This window comes from Mobula hypostoma, chromosome 10 (assembly GCF_963921235.1).
Source record: "Mobula hypostoma chromosome 10, sMobHyp1.1, whole genome shotgun sequence".
NCBI classification, from domain to species: domain Eukaryota; kingdom Metazoa; phylum Chordata; class Chondrichthyes; order Myliobatiformes; family Myliobatidae; genus Mobula; species Mobula hypostoma.
This window is the reverse complement of record NC_086106.1, coordinates 118,039,021-118,058,809: the sequence shown is the minus strand read 5'-3', so window position 1 is coordinate 118,058,809 and position 19,789 is coordinate 118,039,021. Positions and strand designations below refer to the sequence as shown.

At 46.2% G+C, this 19,789-nt stretch overlaps 2 protein-coding genes across 2 annotated transcripts in view; both read right to left on the bottom strand.

Moving 5' to 3' along the window:
* Positions 1-4,660, bottom strand: part of LOC134353147 (mastermind-like protein 2) — a 490,104-nt gene extending 485,444 nt beyond the window's left edge. The window contains exon 1 of the mRNA XM_063061106.1: positions 4,596-4,660. The gene's annotated coding sequence lies outside the window, so the exon portion shown is untranslated. The remainder of the gene's footprint in view (positions 1-4,595) is intronic.
* A 1,219-nt stretch (positions 4,661-5,879) lies between these two features.
* On the bottom strand, positions 5,880-7,217 carry LOC134352574 (putative proline-rich protein 21). The gene has a single exon (XM_063059827.1). It carries the CDS (start codon positions 7,215-7,217, stop codon positions 5,880-5,882), a length of 1,338 nt encoding a protein of 445 aa, XP_062915897.1.
* Between the last annotated feature and the right edge of the window lie 12,572 nt (positions 7,218-19,789).

Here is a 19,789-nt window from a genome sequence, read left to right as displayed (position 1 = left end):
GAACACTTCCTCCGTATGATTTTGCCTCTTTTGTTGCACTACTTTTTTTTTTAAATATGTGCCTATGTAATTCACAGATTTTGTACTGCTGCTGCAAAGCAAGAAATTTCGTGACATACGCAGGAGATATTAAACCGGATCCTGATTACTTTGTTCTCAATTAAAAAGTTGTCGAGTGACCTTGTATGTAGTTAGTCGAGAGACTAAATTCAAGACCCACTGCCAAGTAAGCATAAATGTGCCCTATGGTGTTATGCAAGCTGGCCGGTAGTGTAGTGGCGTCCGCACTGGACTTCGAGGTGCGTGGTTCTGGGTTCGAATCCGGCCGGCTCCTTCCACGCTTTCCATCCGTGCTGGGCTGAGTGTTGAGCTAGAAACTCGGCCTCGTTAAAAAAAAACAAACAAAAATGGTAAAGAAACAGCAGGGTTGCTGCCCGATGCCCAAGGCACGGAAAAGAACAATAACAAGTAATACTATGCATCAAGATATTCTAGATTAGCAACCCATTAGGATAGTTTAACTTAAAGGAAATGTATTAGCTAAGAAACGTCAACAGACTTGAAGGCAGAATACAGGGTTAATGGCAGGATCCTCAGCAGCAGGGAGGAACAGAGGGATCCAGGTGTCCATATCCATAAATTGCTCAAAGTTGCAGTGCAAGTTGATAAGATGGTTAATAAGGCACATGGTGTGTTGGCCTTCATTAGTCAGTGGACTGAGTTCAAGAGCCACAGGTAATGTTTCAGCTTTATGAAATCCTGGCTAGACCACACTTGGGGTATTGTGTTCAGTTCTGCTTGCCTCATTGTAAAGGATGTGGAAGCTTTCGAGAGGATGTGGAGGAGATTTACCAGAATTAGAGAGCACATCTCATGAGGGAAGGTTGAGCAAGCTCGGGGTTTTCTCTTTGGAGCACAGGAAGGTGTGAGGTGACTTGACAGAGGTGTTAAGATGCTACTCTGAGGGGGCATAATTTTAATGTGATTGTAGGAGAGTATGGGGGGGGGGGGCGGTGCCAGAGGTAGGCTTTTTAATTCAGAGAGTGGTAAGTATGTGGAATGCACTGTCGGGGATGGGGAAGGTGGTAGAGTCAAATATATTAGGGATATTTAAGATAGGCACCAGGATGAAAGAAAAATGGAGGGGTATGTGGGAGGGAGGGATTAGATTGATCTTAAACTTGGTTAAAAGGTTGGCATAATATTTTGGTTCGAAGAGCCTGTACTGTACTGTAATGTTCTAGGTCCTCTGCATGACAGACAGACTCTTTACACTCATTATCCTGATATTGGAAGCTGCCTCAATGATAACAGCACCCTCTTCAGGTACTTCCCCCTTTTTCAGAAGATGCCAAAGAGCTGAGTCGCAGTTTGTTTACATCCTGAGTCACTGCTGGATGATGTCGCTAATCCTTCAGTTGTTTGACTAAGCAACATCAAACGGCCACTTGAAATTTAGTTTCCTCTCACAGAGCAGCTTCCCCTGAGTACACCCGTCATGAAGCAACCCACAATACCTCCTCCAGACCCAGAGCAGTGTTTAGGACCAAAAGAGATTCTGCCATGCTGAAAATCCAGAACAACACTCCCAAAATGCTAGAGGAACTCAGCAGGCCAGGCAGCATCTATGAAGAGGAATAAACAGTCAATATTTCGGGCCAAGACCCTTCATCAGGAGCTTAATGAAGGGTCTCAGCCTGAAACTTTAACTGTTCATTCCCCTCCTTAGATGGTGCTGAGTTCCTCCAGCATTTTGGATATGTTGTTCAGTGTTTAGGAATCTACCTCTAACCTGCAACAGAGTTTGCAACTGTTTCACCTGTATCTGATTCTCAATGCACAAGTCACATCATTGCACATCAAGATTGCGGTGAGTCACTTCTACCGCTCAACCACTTGAACCAACCTTACAAATGTCTTCCTTCCTGGTTTGACTAGAGCTAGCAAATTGATCGCTTTAGCATGATGGTCAAAACCAATGACTTCTTCACTCCTGAAGTATTATTTGCAAAGCAAAAGATTTCCAAACTTTATACATATAATGGAATCTGCACTGTTTAGTACAATTGCTTTACAGTGCCAGCAACCAACAATTGTTCAATTCCCGTCACTGTCTGTAAGGAGTTGGTATGTTCTCCTCATGACCACATGAGTTTCCTGTGGGTGCTCCAGTTTCCTCCCACATTCCAAACATGAAGGGATTAGGGTTTGGGGATGCAAGGTTGGTATCAGCCTCAAGCACAATTCTCAACTGGTGCAATGTTTCAATATACGTGTGTCAATATAAAGTTAATCTCTTTAAAATACTCCTCCAAGATACCACAACCTTGTCGTAAGGTTTAGAGTGACCTGGAGAACTACGTTGGCTGGAGCCAGGGCTTTATACTTTTGCTCTTGGTAGGATCATCCATGCCAAACAGGTCAAAGGTTAGAGGCCAGACTAAGAGTGGTCCACCGGTCCTCCAGGTTGGTAGGGTCAGCACAGGGCCAACAACCCTGTCTGGTAAAACAAAATTGTTACAGAAATAGCAATGAGAATCCTTCTACAACTGAGTGCGATGGTATTCCTGAGTCTCCACCTGGGACTCGCATGAGTGACAGTAGTGAAAACCGTGAGGAAGCTACTGACACGATGAAGAAAGACCTGAACACCGCCCGAGATGGAGGACCTTCATTGCTGCCCTAAATGCCAGTGGCGTAATGGTCAGTAAGTACGCAAGTCTTTAAAATACTAGTGTTATACATCATGACCCACTTGCACAATTTGTTCTTTATTTCACGTGTTGGGTGTTTGATGTTCGCTTGAACGGTTCCATGGTGTTTCTTTGTTTGGTGTCTGCTTGCAGGAGGACAACTGTCAGCATTGTATTCTGTATATATACCTTGATAATAGGTGAAATTTGTATCTTGAATCTTTGAATGACCCGCTTTGCAAAAGATGGACACTTATTATGGCCAGTGGGAGCTATTTCAAGCTGAAAGTTTCACCTGTACACCACAAGACCTTGACTCAGGTTCACCTTAACATCAACCACGAATAGACGACAAACTCTCCCGAAACTCTGATGGAAAGTGAGCTACAGTAAGAGGTGTCAATTACTGGTTACACACGAGACTGCAGCCGCTATAATCCGGAGCAAAAGGCAAACTGCCGGAGGAACTCAGCAGATCAGGGGTCTCGACCCAAAATGCTGATGGTCCGTTTCCCTCCCTAGATACGGCTAAACCTGCTGAGTTCCCCTTTTGCTTTTTGATAGAGTACAAGTTTCAGCTTTCATCACTCAACTACAGGTACTCAAGTGGCTTGATACAGGTAAGAACAACACAAGGTGATACACTATGTGCAAAGAGCATGAGCAGCAATTATTCTCGTTATTACTATTAAGTAACCCTCTGCGCCCGGACGCTGACATTCCAGAATCAATTGCACATTCCGCATCAGTCCAACAGTGTTCATGGTGTCCCGGTGCCTTGCGGTTTCCACGGTTATAGAGCTGCTCATGATTATTAAAGAAATAGAGCACCATTCACAATTTCTAACACTCGAATCTTTCTCCCAGAGCTGACAGAAGCCTGCCAATAAGGTTCTTTCACAGAGTCATAGAGCCCTACAGCACAGAAACAGGCCCTCTGGCCCATCTAGTCCATGCCAAACTGTTTTTCTGCCTAGTCCCGTCAACCTCTCTAGCCCTCCACACCACCCCCTGCCCCCATCCGTGTACCCAGCCAGATTTCTCATAAATGTTAAAATCGAACCAGCTTCCTCTGGACCTGTGACAGCTTGGTTCTGCTCCTCTTATCACGAGACCCGGGCTGACACATCGCAGTCCCAGCACCACACCGCCACATCAGAGGCACTGACCTTTAAGCAAGGCATTAAGCCAATGTTATGCAGCCTGCGAAGACTTCTTGGCACAAGATAAGCGGTTGGGGAGTTTTCCCAAGGTACCTGTGCCAACATCCTACCCTCTGCCTTCACCACAAAAATAAATTAAGTGACCATTTGTCACTTAACATAAAGCATAGAACAATCACAGAACAGTATAGTCCCTTCAGCCCACATGTTCTTCTAACCTTTTAACCTCCTCCAAGATCAATCTTACCATTCCCTCCTCTATAGACCTCCATTTATTTCATCCATGTGCCTATCTAAGAGTTTTCTAAATGCCCCTGACATATCTGCCTCTACCACCACTCCTGGCAGTGTGTTCCAAGCACCTAATATTCTCTCTGTAAAATACTTACCTCAGACATGCTCCCTATACATTCCTACAATCGCCTTAAAATTATGCCCACTCATATTAGCCATTTCTGCCCTGGAAAAAAGTCACTCAAATTATGCTTCTTATCGTCTTGTACACCTCTATCAAGCCATCTTTCATCCCCCTTTATTCCAAAGAGAAAATTCCTAGCTTGCTCAAGCCATCCTGATAAAACATGCTCTTTAATGCAGGAAGTATCCTGGTAAATCTCCTCTGCACCCTCTCTGAATTTTCCACATCCTTCCCATAATGGTACAGTCAGAAGTGAACACAATCCTCCAGGTGTGGTGACGGGCCCTTTCACTGCACAAAATGGCCGCTGCGATTACTCACACAAGAGTGGGTGCACAGGTCGATTCATCACACGCGAGGCACGGATGGGTGTTTGCAGAAGCATGCCACACAGTTTTATAGCCTCCCTCTCTGTTCTGAAAGCACATCAGTCCTTGGTTTACTGACACTGGCCGTGAAATGCCATTGGAGTTTTCCTGGTCTTCTGTCATAATTCCAGTGGCCATGGAAACCAAAGGAAAATAAAGGAGATATAAAAGTTTTGCTAACAGTTTAACTTGCCCTCAAATTGACCCAGGTGCAGGAGGAAATAACTTAAACCAGTTAAGTAAACGTTACTGTAAAAGGAAATTAAATTCTGTGTTAAGTAGGTCACTCACTTATAAGGGAATTAATTACTGTAAAGAAATAGGTATAATTATGACATTTGGATGATGCATTCACTTCAGTCATGTCCTTGTTTACCGGTAAAGACGTCATCAGCATTCAGATTGTGGGAGATGGAAGATAGGCCCTACATCACTAAGGCACATTTTACCCCCTCATACCATGGAAAAAAAATTGCTCCAAGTATCACTGTGCTCCTGTGACATGGCTACTGTGGTGATCCGACTCTCTATAACATATACACTTGGTGACTACATTATTAGCTATACCTGTACACCTGCTCATTAATGCAAATATCTAATCAGCCAATCACGTGGCAGCAACTCAATGCACAAAAGCATGCAGACATGGTCAAGAGGTTCGGTTGTTGTTCAGACCAACCCGTAATGGGGAAGAAATATGATCTAAGTGACTTTGTCTGTGGAACAATTGTTGGTGCCAGATGGGGTGGTTTGAGTATCTCAGAAACTGCTGATCTCCTGGGATTTTCAAACAATAGTCTCTAGAGCTTACAGAAAACAGCCAGTGAGCAGAAGTTCTGTGAGTGAAAGCACCTTGTTAATGAGAGAGGTCAGAGGAGAATGGCCAGACTGGTTCAAGCTGACAGGAAGGTGACAGTAACTCAAATAACCACAGTGGTGTACAGGAGAGCAACTCTGAATGCACAGCACACCAAGCATTGAAATGGATGGGCTACAGCAGTAGAAGACCAGAAACCTACACTCAGTGGCCACTTTATTAGGTCCAGGAGTTATCTGATACAGTGCCCACTGACAGCATCAGCCTTTAGTTTGTGGGCAATGGAAGATGTGCCCTGCGTTAGTCCCACAATTTTACACCCTTACACCAAGAATAAAGAAGTATTATGCTGTTCCTGTGACATGGCTGTCCGGTGGTTGAATGCTCCTTTACACCCTTACAACAGGGAAAAATAAGCTCCTAGTATGATTCTGCTCCTGTGACATGGCTGTCACGATGATCCAACATTCTGTCACAAATAATCTTGAAGTGGATTGAATTTTTTTGCACGGAGGTCTGGGACTGACGTTTACCATCACAGTGATTTAACTCCTGGCACATGCCCAATCCACTGGCCGGAGACTCAGCCATTGCCCAGGGAGTGAAGCCACAGCCACTCTTTACTGGTATGAAGTCACAGGGAGTGAAGCCACAGCCACTCTTCACTGGTATGAAGTCACAGGGAGTAAGGTCACAGCCACTCTTCACTGGTATGAAGTCACAGGGAGTAAAGCCACAGCCACTCTTCACTGGTATGAAGTCACAGGGAGTAAGGTCACAGCCACTCTTCATTGGTATGAAGTCACAGGGAGTAAGGTCACAGCCACTCTTCGCTGGTATGAAGTCACAGGGAGCAAGGTCACAGCCACTCTTCACTGGTATGAAGTCACAGGGAGTAAGGTCACAGCCACTCTTCACTGGTATGAAGTCACAGGGAGTAAGGTCACAGCCACTCTTCATTGGTATGAAGTCACAGGGAGTAAGGTCACAGCCACTCTTCACTGGTATGAAGTCACAGGGAGTAAGGTCACAGCCACTCTTCATTGGTATGAAGTCACAGGGAGTAAGGTCACAGCCACTCTTCACTGGTATGAAGTCACAGGGAGTAAGGTCACAGCCACTCTTCGCTGGTATGAAGTCACAGGGAGTAAGGTCACAGCCACTCTTCATTGGTATGAAGTCACAGGGAGTAAGGTCACAGCCACTCTTCGCTGGTATGAAGTCACAGGGAGCAAGGTCACAGCCACTCTTCACTGGTATGAAGTCACAGGGAGTAAGGTCACAGCCACTCTTCACTGGTATGAAGTCACAGGGAGTAAGGTCACAGCCACTCTTCACTGGTATGAAGTCACAGGGAGTAAGGTCACAGCCACTCTTCACTGGTATGAAGTCACAGGGAGTAAGGTCACAGCCACTCTTCACTGGTATGAAGTCACAGGGAGTAAAGCCACAGACACTCTTCGCTGGTATGAAGTCACAGGGAGTAAAGCCACAGACACTCTTCGCTGGTATGAAGTCACAGGGAGTAAGGTCACAGCCACTCTTCGCTGGTATGAAGTCACAGGGAGTAAGGTCACAGCCACTCTTCACTGGTATGAAGTCACAGGGAGTAAGGTCACAGCCACTCTTCATTGGTATGAAGTCACAGGGAGTAAGGTCACAGCCACTCTTCACTGGTATGAAGTCACAGGGAGTAAGGTCACAGCCACTCTTCGCTGGTATGAAGTCACAGGGAGTAAGGTCACAGCCACTCTTCATTGGTATGAACAGGGAGTAAGGTCACAGCCACTCTTCATTGGTCTAAAGTCAGCTACAGACACTTACAGCAGACCAACAAATCTGAAGGGCCCAGAGCAACTATTAACGTAAAAATAAAATACGCTGCGGCCATGTCATCAGATTATATTGCTGAAGTCCACACGGTGTGAGATGGATGAACTAAGCTCTCCATTTCATTCAGCCATTAGTCAATGCGATGTTCTGTACAATCCTAAGGACAAACATACTAACACCAGCATACTGGAGGAGGCCAACATGAACAGTATCTCCATCATGATAAAACAACGCCAACAGGTCAGGTCATCTGGATGTGTAACTCACATCACTCCAAACTGATCCTTTATTCACTGTTGAAGGAAGATCAGTGAGGTCCTGGTGGGCAAAGGAAACACTTCAAAGATAACATCAAGATCAGCCCGAGGAAATTCAGCATTACATTGAAAGACTGGGAAGGCATTGCACTGGATGGATACACCTGGGTGAAATCTGTTCAAGAGGGAGTTGCACTAATGAGAGTGCCCTCCGCTGTGCCACAAAGAACGAGCGGCAGCTGCGAAAGAAGAGGCTGAAGAACGAAAAGACCAAGGCACTCACCACAGCCATCAATGCTCCAGAAAGTTGGATTCCGGAACAACCTCTTCAGAACCCACCAATAGACAACCCTTAAGGAGAACATCATACTCGACCCAAGTGATCACTTAATACTACTAATCCTATGCCTTATGAAGGGACATTATAAAGGGCAACACACACACAGTGCTGAAGGAACTCAGCAGGCCAGGCAGCATCTATAGAAAAAGTAAACAGTTGGCATTTCAGGCCAAAACCCTTCATCAGGCATATCTGTGCACCTACCTGTGCCTTTATCACTGTGGTTTTATAATGTATGTGCCCTATCGGGAAGCTGCCAACAGCATCTTGTATTGCACTATGCTGCCCCCGCGACATCACAGGGCTACTTCACTGACATCATGAAGAGAGAAAGGGAGAGAGTGAGGACAGGCAGAGAGGGAGAGAGGGAGAGAGGGAGAGAGGGAGAGAGGGAGAGAGGGAGAGAGGGAGAGAGGGAGAGAGGGAGAGAGGGAGAGAGGGAGAATAAATGAATGTAGTCGGTTGTGAAAACTTTAGAGAGGGAGCAGAGGAGATTTACCAGGATGCGGCCTGGATTAGAGAGCATGTCGTATGAGGAAAGGTTGAGTGAGCTAGGGCTTTTCTTTCTGGAGCAAAGGCGGATGTGAGGTGACGATAGAGGTGTACAAGATGATAAGAGGTATAGATCAAGTAGACAACCAGAGACTTTTCCCCAGGGTGGAAATGAGGAGGCATAATTTAAAGGCGATTGGAGGAAAGTATAGGGGGGAATGTCAGACACAAAGAGTGGTCAGTGCGTGGAATACACTGTCGGGGTGGTAGTAGAAATGGATACATGAGGGGCATTTAAGAGATTCTTAGACAGGTACGTGGATAAAGGAAAAATGGAGGGCTACGTGGGAGGGAAGGGTTAGCTTGATCTTAGAGTAGGTTAAAAGGTTGGCACAATATCGTGGGCTGAAGGGCTTGTACTGTGTATTAATGTTCAATGTTCTTTGAAGAAGAAAGTTGGAAATCCAGAACAACACACACAAAATGCTGGAGGACCTCAGCAGGTCAGACAGCATCTATGAAGGGTCTGCAGAGGGTTGTAGATCCATCAGGGTCATAAGCCTCCCCACCACTGAGGTCATCTTCAACAGGTAGTGCCTCAAGGAAGTGGCAGCGATCAGTCAGGACCCTCACCGTCTGGGACATGCCCTCTTCTCATTACTACCATCAGGGAGGAGGTGCAGGAGCCCGAAGACCCACGCTCAATGTTTTAGTAACTGCTCCTTCCCCTCTGTCTTCAGATTTCTGAAACATGAAGAGACTCATGATCACTAGATTACTACTCCTCTTTTACACTCTCTATTCATTCATTCCATGACTTGTGGTAAATTTTGTCTTCCACCGTCCTGCTGCCACAAAACAACAAACGTCGCAAAGCTTCACAATCCACTCCCTCTGCTGCACCAACAAAGTGCGTTGCATTTGGTGCAGCTGAAATGTAACGCTATTTGCAGGAAATGCACAAGCCAAACCTTGCATTCAGAAAGGTCCCAGAAATAAAAGTCAGATCCACTGTTACACCAATTATAAACACAGGAGATTCTGCGGACGCTGGAAATCCAGAACAACACACACAAAATGCTGGAGGAACTCAGCAGCACCCTATGAAGGGTCTTGGCCCAGGATGTTGATTGTTTATTCCCCTCCATTGATGCTGTATGACCTGCTGAGTTCCTCCAGCATTTTGTGTGAATAACATTTTATGTTACAGTGATGTTCACTGGGGGCTATCTCTTTGCCAGAAAACTGAAAGTGATCCATTCTTCTTCAAGATTGCAGCAAATTTCTTTGTATTTCTGCCCAAGAGGCAGAGAGGGCCTCATTTTAATGACTCCCCTTTGCCAACACCTGCACCCTCTTTGCCATTCCTACTAATGAATTATTGGTTTTACCTATCTTTTGGAACCGTGCTTGTGAGTGGTGGGAGAATGGAGAGGAACTAAGTCATTAATTAAGCCAAAAAACACGGAATAGTACATACAGTACAGGCCCTTCAGCCCATAATGTTCCAACCTTATAGCTTACTTTAAGATCAATCTAAACCTTCCCTTGTCGGGTAATCTAATTGGTAGAAATGTACACATTTGACAACCACTGACAATGAGTTGGGTTTCACTTTAAAAGGCTGGTCAGATGTGATGATATGATTGCCTGAAGTTTTTAACCATGTTTTGTGTTCAGTGTTTGGAGTGCAATAATAAGTGAATGTTACGGCTTTTCTTAAACAGAAAACAGCTCTGCTGTGCTTATTTTGGGTACTAGCCTACAAAGTACCCAGGATGACTTTAGGGAGCGGTGTCTCAGAAACACAGCATCCATTATTAAGGACCTCCAGCACCCAGGGCATGCCCTTTTCTCACTGCTACCATCAGGTAGAAGGTACCGAAGCCTGAAGGCACACACTCAGCGATTCAGGAACAGCTTCTTCCCCTCCGCCATCCGATACCTAAATGAACATTGAATCTTTGGACACTACCTCATTTAAAAAAAAATACAATATTTCTGTTTTTGCACTTTTTAAAATCTATTCAATATACATAATTGATTTACTTGTTTATTTATTTTATTTTATTTTTTTTCTTCTTTTTCTCTCTGCTAGATTATGTATTGCATCGAACTGCTGCTGCTAAGTTAACAAATTTTACATCACATGCCGATGATAATAAACCTGAATCTGATTTGTGAAAACTTACACTGGCGACCCTGAGGCTCTCAGATGATTCCAGAATCATTGAACATGTCGGCCAATGTGGTCACTTTAAAACTGCCTGGAGTTCTGGGAGCAAGATGGGATTGCTTGGTTCATACAGGCCAAGACCCTTGCCCGGCCTCGGCAATGCTAAGTCATCGGAGCTAATGGACCACAGGCTGTCTCTCCTGGGAAATCACCACCCGTATTTTATTTTTAAAGAACTGTTCATGCAGAAAATGCCTGATCAAGTTCACCTAGCCCTCGCTAAAACACCCGTGAAGTCCTTGCTAAAATGGCTGATAGTCTACATTCAGCTAGACAGCGGTGCATAATTCCTCCTCCTTTCCCAGCCTCAGTAAGCCCAATCAGCAAGGCCTTCAACATAAGCACGCAAAACAGACTACTAACTAATGTTGCAAAATAGACTACACCAGGTCTGTGTTCTTACCAAGCTCATTTTGGTACGAACACTAGGGAGTGCCAACTGCCTTGCAGCTTCAACAATGCCAGAGCATCTGGACATCAGAGGCCTGTAAACACCATGGGTTCCAGCTGCCAGGGTCGTTGACTGTTCATTACATACACCCTTTCAGGGTGATGCTTCCTGTGTGACATGGGTGCACTGGAGGCTACCAAGAGCAGCGGGATCTAGACTTGCGACACAGCGGGTGATGCTCTGCTTCAGTTGGACTTCACCCTGGCTAAGGTGGCTAGGCCTCTGCTCAGTGGAAATTTCATGTGTGCGCAAGGACAATTAGTTGACCCTTAAGAACTGCCAGCTTGTGGATGTCAAGGAATTTGGGTCGTTACCCTGCTCCCCCAGTTAGTTCCCCACAATGACTATACCAAGCACATACACCACTGCATGCAAGTCTACTCAACTGCTGGGTGAATTCCCAAACCTCACCAAGCCCACATTCCCTGTGACAGTCACAAAACTTGGGGTCCAGCACCACATTCCCACAACTGGCCTGTCAGTCCCTGCCCAGACGCACAGAGTGGACCCAGAAAAGCTGCCAACCACAAAGGCTGAGTTTGCCAGTCAGAATTGTACACTGGTCGAATCGACCCTGGCCTTCGTCCCTTCATACGGTTCCTATGTCCGATGGTGGTTGCTGCCCATGTGGCAATTACTGACATCTTAATGAGGTCATCACCCCCAATCGTTACCCGGTCCCACATGTACAAGACTTTTCCGCACTTTTAGCCAAAAAGAATCTTTTCCAAAGTCAATCTAGTTAGGGGCTTCCATCGGGTGCCTGTGTGCTTGGAGGACATTTACAAAACAGCTGTGATAACCCCATTGAGTTATCTGATATGCCACTTGGGCTGAAAAATGCAGCACAAACTTTACCACCACTGATAGACTCTGTACTAAAGGACTTGGATTTTCTTTTTGTTTGCCTGGATGACATATGTGTCAACAGTGCATCCAAATTCGAACATACATCTCATCTCCGCACTTTTCCAGCACTTAAGCTGACACGGGTTGATTAGTAACCCTGCTAAATGCCAGCTTGAGTCATCAACCATTGACTTTCTAGCCATTGCATCTCTGCAGAAGGTACGAAACCCCTCCCATCAAAGGTAGCCGCTATTATTTCCTATCTCCCCCACACTACTGAAAAACTACAGGAGCTTTTAGGTTTGGGGAATTTCTATCACCGCTTCATTCTGCGATCTGCTGAACTTATTCTCCCCCTGTACAGTGCACTTAAAGGCAGTACTCCGAATCAGTGCTTGACTAGTCAGCAGACATGACCAAGGCATTTGATGACACCAAAGGAGCTCTTTCCAATGCAACTCTACTGGTGTATCCACTCCCACCGGAAGTGCACTGAGAGTGGTAAGCGTAAAGGAGTTGGGTGCTTACTGTTCTGGTTAACAACGGATGGTGCAATCCGGGTCATATTACGATCGAGGAACGTGTTTGTAGACCGGATATTGAACTGTTTACTGTTGGACCCCAGCCATACTCCACCGAGATACAACACTGGGCATCACGGGAGGTTGTTCCTGCCTGTGGCCATCGAACTTTGCTGCTCCTCCCGTGGAGGGTCAGACACCCTGAGCAAATAGGCTTATTTCCATCTGGCATAGTTTGCATATTGTTGTTTGATCGTTTGTGGTTTTTGTATTGCTATATTTATGCTCTATTCTTGGTTGGTGCAGCTGTAACGAAACCCAATTTCCCTCGGGATCAATAAAGTATCTATCTATCTATCAATCAATGCACCCAAAGCCATTACAACAGATGCCTCTGATCTACTGTGAGTTCAGTTGGTCAGAGGCCTGTGGCAGCCTTCTTCGGCCGGCAGCTCCGTCCCCCCAGAAGGAAGTACAGTATATCTGCTGGTGAGCTTCTCGGTCTCTATCTGGCTGTTTGCCATTTTCACTTTCTTCTCGAGCATTGCCATTTCACAGTGTTCATTGACCACAAACCCCTCGTGCATGCCAAGATATCAGACCTTTGGTCTGCCCAGCAGCAACGCCACTTGGCCTGCATATCTGAGCTCACGACTGATATACAACTGAAAAATAATGCTGTGGCTTTATTGCCTCTCATGGCCAGTCATTGAGGCCCTGCACATAGGGGTTGACTATGCCGCATGGCAGACAACCAAGTTGCTGACCCAGAGGTTCAGGCTTACCGAACAGTATTCATGGGCCTGCAGCTGGCTGACCATAAGTTCAGGGGAGCTGGGGTTCCTCTCCTGTGCAATGACTGAACAGGCCGCCCTTGCCCCATAGTGCCCACAAACTGAAGGCGGACATTTTTTTTTAGCTCCATACATGGTCTTTTGACTCCAGGCCGGAAGGCCTCACAGAAACTGGTTGCACTAAAGTTTGTGTGACATGGCCTTCAAATGGATGCGCGTGATTGGACTGCAGCCTGTGCGGAGTGGCAGTGGGCAAAAATTAACTGTCATGTCCAGATGCCACTGGTACCTTTGAGGTCCCTGAGTGACTGTCTGACCATGTCAATGTGGACCACGTTGACCCTCCTTCCCACCCTGCCGCGGTTTCATGCACCTCCATGGTGGGCCATACCACCAGGTGGCGAGAGGATGTCCCTCTAGCATCGACGATGGCTACAGACATAGACTGGCGTTGATCAGCATCCGGGCTGCTCAGTTTGGCACCCCATCTAGTATTTCCTCCGACCGCGGCTCCCCCCAATTCATTTCAGACCTCCGGGCTGCGATGACCCAGAACCTCGGTGTCAGGCCACATCACACCACAGCATATCACCCGTGGTCCAATGGCCTATGTGAGTGGTTTAACCGCTCCTTAAAGGCTGCTCTAAGGGCTTCCCTGACAGACGAGTGTTGGCATGAGCGTCTCCTGTGGGTCCTGCTGGGGTTCAGAACTTCTCCAAAAAGAGGACCTGCAGTTGTCCGTGGCTGAGTTGGCGGTATGGGCAGCCATTATGAGCATCAGGTGATTTTATTCCTGACGCCATGATCAATCGGTCGGCTTCTCAACAGCGCTCCACCCTTCTCAGTAAATTCAATTCCTTTGCACCTATCCCCATCTTCCATCACTCTTGGGTTCCTGTTGACCTGCATTCCACCTCGTTTGTTTCTGTCCACCATGATGCTCACCATCATCCCCCCCATGCCCCCTTACGTTGGCCCGTTCCACATTTTGGAATGGAGAGAAAAGACTTCTGTCATCGACAAGAGGGGTAAACCCGAATGTGTTTCGGTCGATCACCAAGCACTGTCATCACCACATGACCGTGAGCGTGTCAAACCACCTCTGCATGAGGCTGAGGCACCTGCTGTTCCTCCACCTGTGGAACGAAGGACCCGAGCTGGGCAGCTCGTCCGAGCTCCAGACAGGCTCACAGTGCCGGACTTAGTGAATCCTGGGGAGGGCCTGCATAGGTTAATGTAATTGATGGAAACGCACATAATTCGCAACCACCGATATTGAGTTGGGGTTCACTTTAGGAGGCTGGTCGGATGTGAAGATGTATTACGTGAAGGTCTGTGACTGTGCTTTTGGTGTTCAGTGTTTGGAGAACCATAAATGAGCTGTTACAGTATTTCTTAAACATAAAACACCTCACGTTGCTTTATTTGTGAAAACCTACATGCATACCTAAGCGTGACGAAGGGCCTCGGCCCGAAATGTCGACTGTACCTCTTCCTAGAGATGCTGCCTGGCCTGCTGCGTTCACCAGCAACTTTTATGTGTGTTGCTTGAAATTCCAGCATCTGCAGATTTCCTCATGTTTGCGCATATTTAAGAGTTTGTTAAATGCCCCTAATGTATCCGCCCCCACCACCGCCCCTGGCAGAGTATGCCAGGCACCCACCACCACCACTCTCTGTGTAAAGAACTTACCTCTGACTTCCTCCTTAAACTTTCCTCCAATCATCTTAAAATTATTGCCCTCATATTAGCCACTTCTGCCCTTGAAAAAAGTCTCAGGCTGTCCACTCGATCTATGCCTTTTATCAGCTTGTACACCTCTATCGTCACCTCTCATCCCCCTCCCCCCTTCACTCCCTTAGTTTGCTTAACCTGTCCTAAGCCTAGCAAAGCACACGAAATGCTGGACGAACTCAGTAGGTCAGGAAGCATCTTTGGAAAGGAATAAAAAGTCGACGTTTTGGGCCGAGACCTGAAACATCAACGCTTTATTCCTTTCCACAGATGCTGCCTGACCCCCCCGCGTTCCTCCAGCATTTCATATGTGTGACTCTGGATTTCCAGCATCTGCAAAATCGCTTGTTTCCTGCACCGGTGAGTCACTGCCCACAGCTGTTTGGCATTGGGCAAACCACAGGCTTTTCTGTTGGATCTTACTTTTACTGCGTTGAGGCTGAAAGATTCCCTCATTTCCACAGTTACCGAAACTGTGGACAAAAGAACAGAATGCCACATAAAACTGCAGATGGAGACATACAGTCAAAAATAATAAAATATGTAATTAAACAAGGAATGTTGCCATAAATGAGTTTGCAGACCAGCCAGCGAATAGCATCTCGATTTAGGATTTATTCTTTGCTGTATATTAGTGGCCACTCAAGCAGTGAGTGATCAAAGTTATATGAAGAATGCAGCAGACAAATCAGCCCATAAAAAGCCCAAGATTCACTGCAAGCCCTCCTACCCCAGGATTCTTAAAGGCTGTGATAACCATTGGGCCTCATTACGAAAACATCCATTACTGAGCAGCCCAAAGCCTTTGGGTCATAAAAACGATGTTAAGGCTGATTGGAGAACGACTAACACCCAGCCAAGACACAAATGCAGGATAAAAAAGAATACTCCGAGATGGCTGCTTAAACCAGGCCAAAATCAGCGAGTGTGGTCGCCTCAGCAGACATTTTGCCTCTTATCACGTATTAAGACAAGATTCTGTTATTTTATTCATTTTGTGTAAGCAGAGCTAAGAATGTTTAATTGGTTGTAGTGTGTGAAGCTCAAGGACAGGATCCTGTAAACTGCGGAAACCAAAATCTATTACTCATTCAGACCTGGAAACACATTGCTTGATAGCAGTGTGTTTTAAAATCAGGAATAGGGGAGGTTTAACTCTCGTTTATTATAGCCCCCCCACATCTGATTGATGTAACAGTTTGGAAATCTTTGTGAGAATGCTAGAGTATACTGAATAAACATTCGTGAGGGCACGTTACCAGAATATAAACCATGATCTAGCTCTGTACTTCTGAAGCCTCTCACCTCATTCCACTGAGTTAAATATTCATTACACCAAGCCAAGATTATACATTCTTCATAAAGTCATAGATAACACTACAGACCAGAAACAAGCTTTTCAGCCTATCCAGTAATCTGCCTAGTCCCATCTACCTGCTCCCACAACAGAGCCCTCCGTACCCCTCCCATCCATGTACTTATCCAAATTTCTCTTAAGTGTTGATATCGAACCTGCAGCCACCACTTCTGCTGGCTGCTTGTTCCACTCTCTCACCATTCTCCAAGTGAAGAAGCTCCTCCTCATGTTCTTAAGCATTCACCTTTCACCCCAAACCCGTGACCTCCTGTTCCATTCTCACCCAACCTCAGATCTGCTTGCATTGACCCGATCTATACCCCTCGCAGTTTTGCATGCCTCTATCAGATCTTCCCTCATTCCCCTGCACTCTATCCTAACCCTAGCTCTCCATGTTTTTGTAGGGTACTCATCTGCAGGCATTCTGACCTCTGCAAGGGACTGGCAGCTGTTGGTGGACCTCGAAGGGCAGCTGAAGTTCCCCAACCGTATCGCAGCCACCACCCTGCGACCAGACATTGTCCTAGTGTCTGAGTCTACTAAGCAAGTGGTGCTGCTGGAGCTGACAGTCCCATGGGAAGATAGCTTGGAGGAGGCCTTTGAAAGGAAGCTCTCCAAGTACGCAGGACTAGTCAGCAAGTGTCAGCAGGCTGGATGGAGAGCGAGGTGTCTCCCAGTGAAGGTTGGTTGTAGGGGATTCATAGCCCGTTCTTTAGTTCGAGCCTTCAGCATTTTGGGCATTGAGGGAGAGAGGAAGAGGAGAGCCGTCCGCAGTACCACCGATGCGGCAGAGAGGGCCTCTAGATGGCTGTGGCTCAAAAGAGGGGAGCCATGGAGTCATAAGTAGCTAGCTATCTGGACACAAGCTGGGGTCTGATCAGCCCCGGCTGGGTCACCTGGAGGAGGTTGTATGATGTTGAAAGACGCGAAACACCCGATGATTCCAGGAACATCACTGAAGATGTGTCCAGAAGCATCAATAGATGTATGTACACAACTCATACGTCACTAACAGTTCACAAAACAATCGGAGATTATGAACCCCTTACTTCACTTCTCTGTTTATTTCTTTTTCCATTTCTTTGCTCCTAGATCACTCCAGTTGCGTGACAGAAAGCGCCTGAGGAGTTGAATAGTCTCCTCCCTGTTCTGTGCTCCTTCCAATGTCACAATGTGCTGTTCCTAAAATACAAATTGCATTTCACAGTGGGGTTTAGAGTTTTATCGCAAGTTGCCCATTCTCAGTGCTATACATTCATACAACAGCCACAGAAGAAAGCCATTCAGCCCATCGTATTTAAACTGGCTCTCCAGTTAACCTCACTCTCTGCTGCTCTTTCCTCATTGCTCTGCAAAAGACAGGCCCCTCCATGTGGAAGCCAGTTCTGACCCCAGTGAAACCCTGCCACGGAGACCCAGCTCCCAGATCGGTCGACACCTCTCGCTGCCTCAGTGAAGCAGCCAGCATTATCGAAGACCGCCCCCCCCCCCACCCCACCCCAGGCGTTCACTCTTCTCCCCTCTCCCCTCGGGCAGGAGATGCAAAAGCCGGGAAGCACATACCACCAGGTTCAAAGACAGCTGTTAGACTCTGGAAGGGATGCCTTGCACGAAAAGATCGAGTCCTGGCCTCACAATCAACCTCATTATGATCTTGCACTTTACTGACTAAGATTAATTCCTTTTCATCACATGTACATTGAAATATTGAAGCATACAGTAAAATGCTTCATCTGCATCACACAATCTGGGGGTAGCACGCATGCTTCTGGCACTAACATAGCATGCCTAGAACTTACTAACCCTAAACCGTGCATTTTTGAAACGTGGGAGGAGTCTGGAGCATCTGGACAAAACTCATGTGGTCACAGATAGAACACGCAAACTCCTACAGGCAACGGTGGGAATCGAACCCAAATCTTACCGACGGTGCTGTAAAGCACAGCACTACCATTAGCTAACATGCCACCCTATGGTGGAAAGGGGGAAGTGTTTCGAGAAAACCGAGAGGCCTGGATTTGGCAGAGCAAGAAAAATGACCAGGATTTCTTCATCTCCAACTTGATGCCTGGTGACTAGGATGGTGTGGATGACTGTGTAGAACTACAGCCTCGTCAGATTTAAAAATCAGCTTGCTCTCCACTGCCAAATAGTTTGTCTTACTTAAGCAATCCAGCTGAGCATAACTGTGACCAGGCACATTTAGGAAAGGATGGAACTTCATACATCTTTTTTTCCCCTTTAATTAGCCTGGTCTTTGATAGCGAGACAAGGTTAGACTCAGAGGTTCAAACCTCAAAGTGAATTTATTATCAAAGTACATATCTACTTTACTTTTAACTTTAAATGTACTACATTAAGATTCATTTTAATGCTGGCATTTGCAGGAAAATTAAAGAAATACAATAGAATTTATTAAAAAAGCTATACGTGGACAAAGACTGACAAACTAATGATGTGCAAAAAAAGACAAACTGCGTAAATACTAAAAATATTGAGAACATGTGTTGTAAAGACTCCTTGAAAGCCAGTCGTAGAATCAGTTCAGAGTTCTGGTGAGTGAAGTTATCTGCACCGGTTTAGCAGCTTGATGTCTGTGGTGTAATAACTGTTCCTGAACCTGGTGTTGAGGAACCTAAGGCTCCTGTATGAGGATATAAATGAACGGTGGGGGACTTTGATCAGCTTTCTTGTGGCAGCGCTCCATGTAAATGTGCTCAGGGATGGGGAGGGTTTTGCCCGTGATGAACTGGGTTATATCCACCACTCCCCGTAGACTTCTCCATTCCTGGGCACTGGGGTTTTCCTACCAGGCCATGCTGCAAACAGTCAGGATACACTCCATTGCGCTTCTATAGAAGTTTGTCAAAGTTTTGGATGACGTGCTGTATCTGTGCAAGCTTCTAAGTAGAGGCACTGTTGTGTCTTCTTTATAACGGCACTTACATTCTGATCACAGGACGAGATCCTCTGATATATTAGCACCAAGGAATTTTAAGTAGTGGACATTGGCAGTCACTGACTTAAAAATCAGCCCATTTAACACAAGATGAGAAGGATTCAGAAAGATATACACGAGAAGCTCGAAATACAAGATGCTGGAGGAACTCAGCAGATCAGACAGCACAAAGGAGAGGAATTAACAGTCGACACATATAAAAGTTGCTGGTGAGCACAGCAGGCCAGGCAGCATCTCTAGGAAGAGTTACAGTCAATGTTTCGAACATCTGCAGATTTCCTCGGGTTTGCGTTTTTGAATTAACAGTCAACTGTGCGGGCCGAGGCCACTCATCAGGACCCGATGTAGGGTCTTGGCCCACAACATCGACTGTTACTTCCTCTCCTTAGATGCAGCCTGATCTGCTGAGATCCCCCAGCATTTAACTAGCTTGTCTGGGGCTGCTGATCCCGGAGTGCAGGAGACCGAAAGATGACCTCACATAAAATCACGAAGGGTGAAGATAA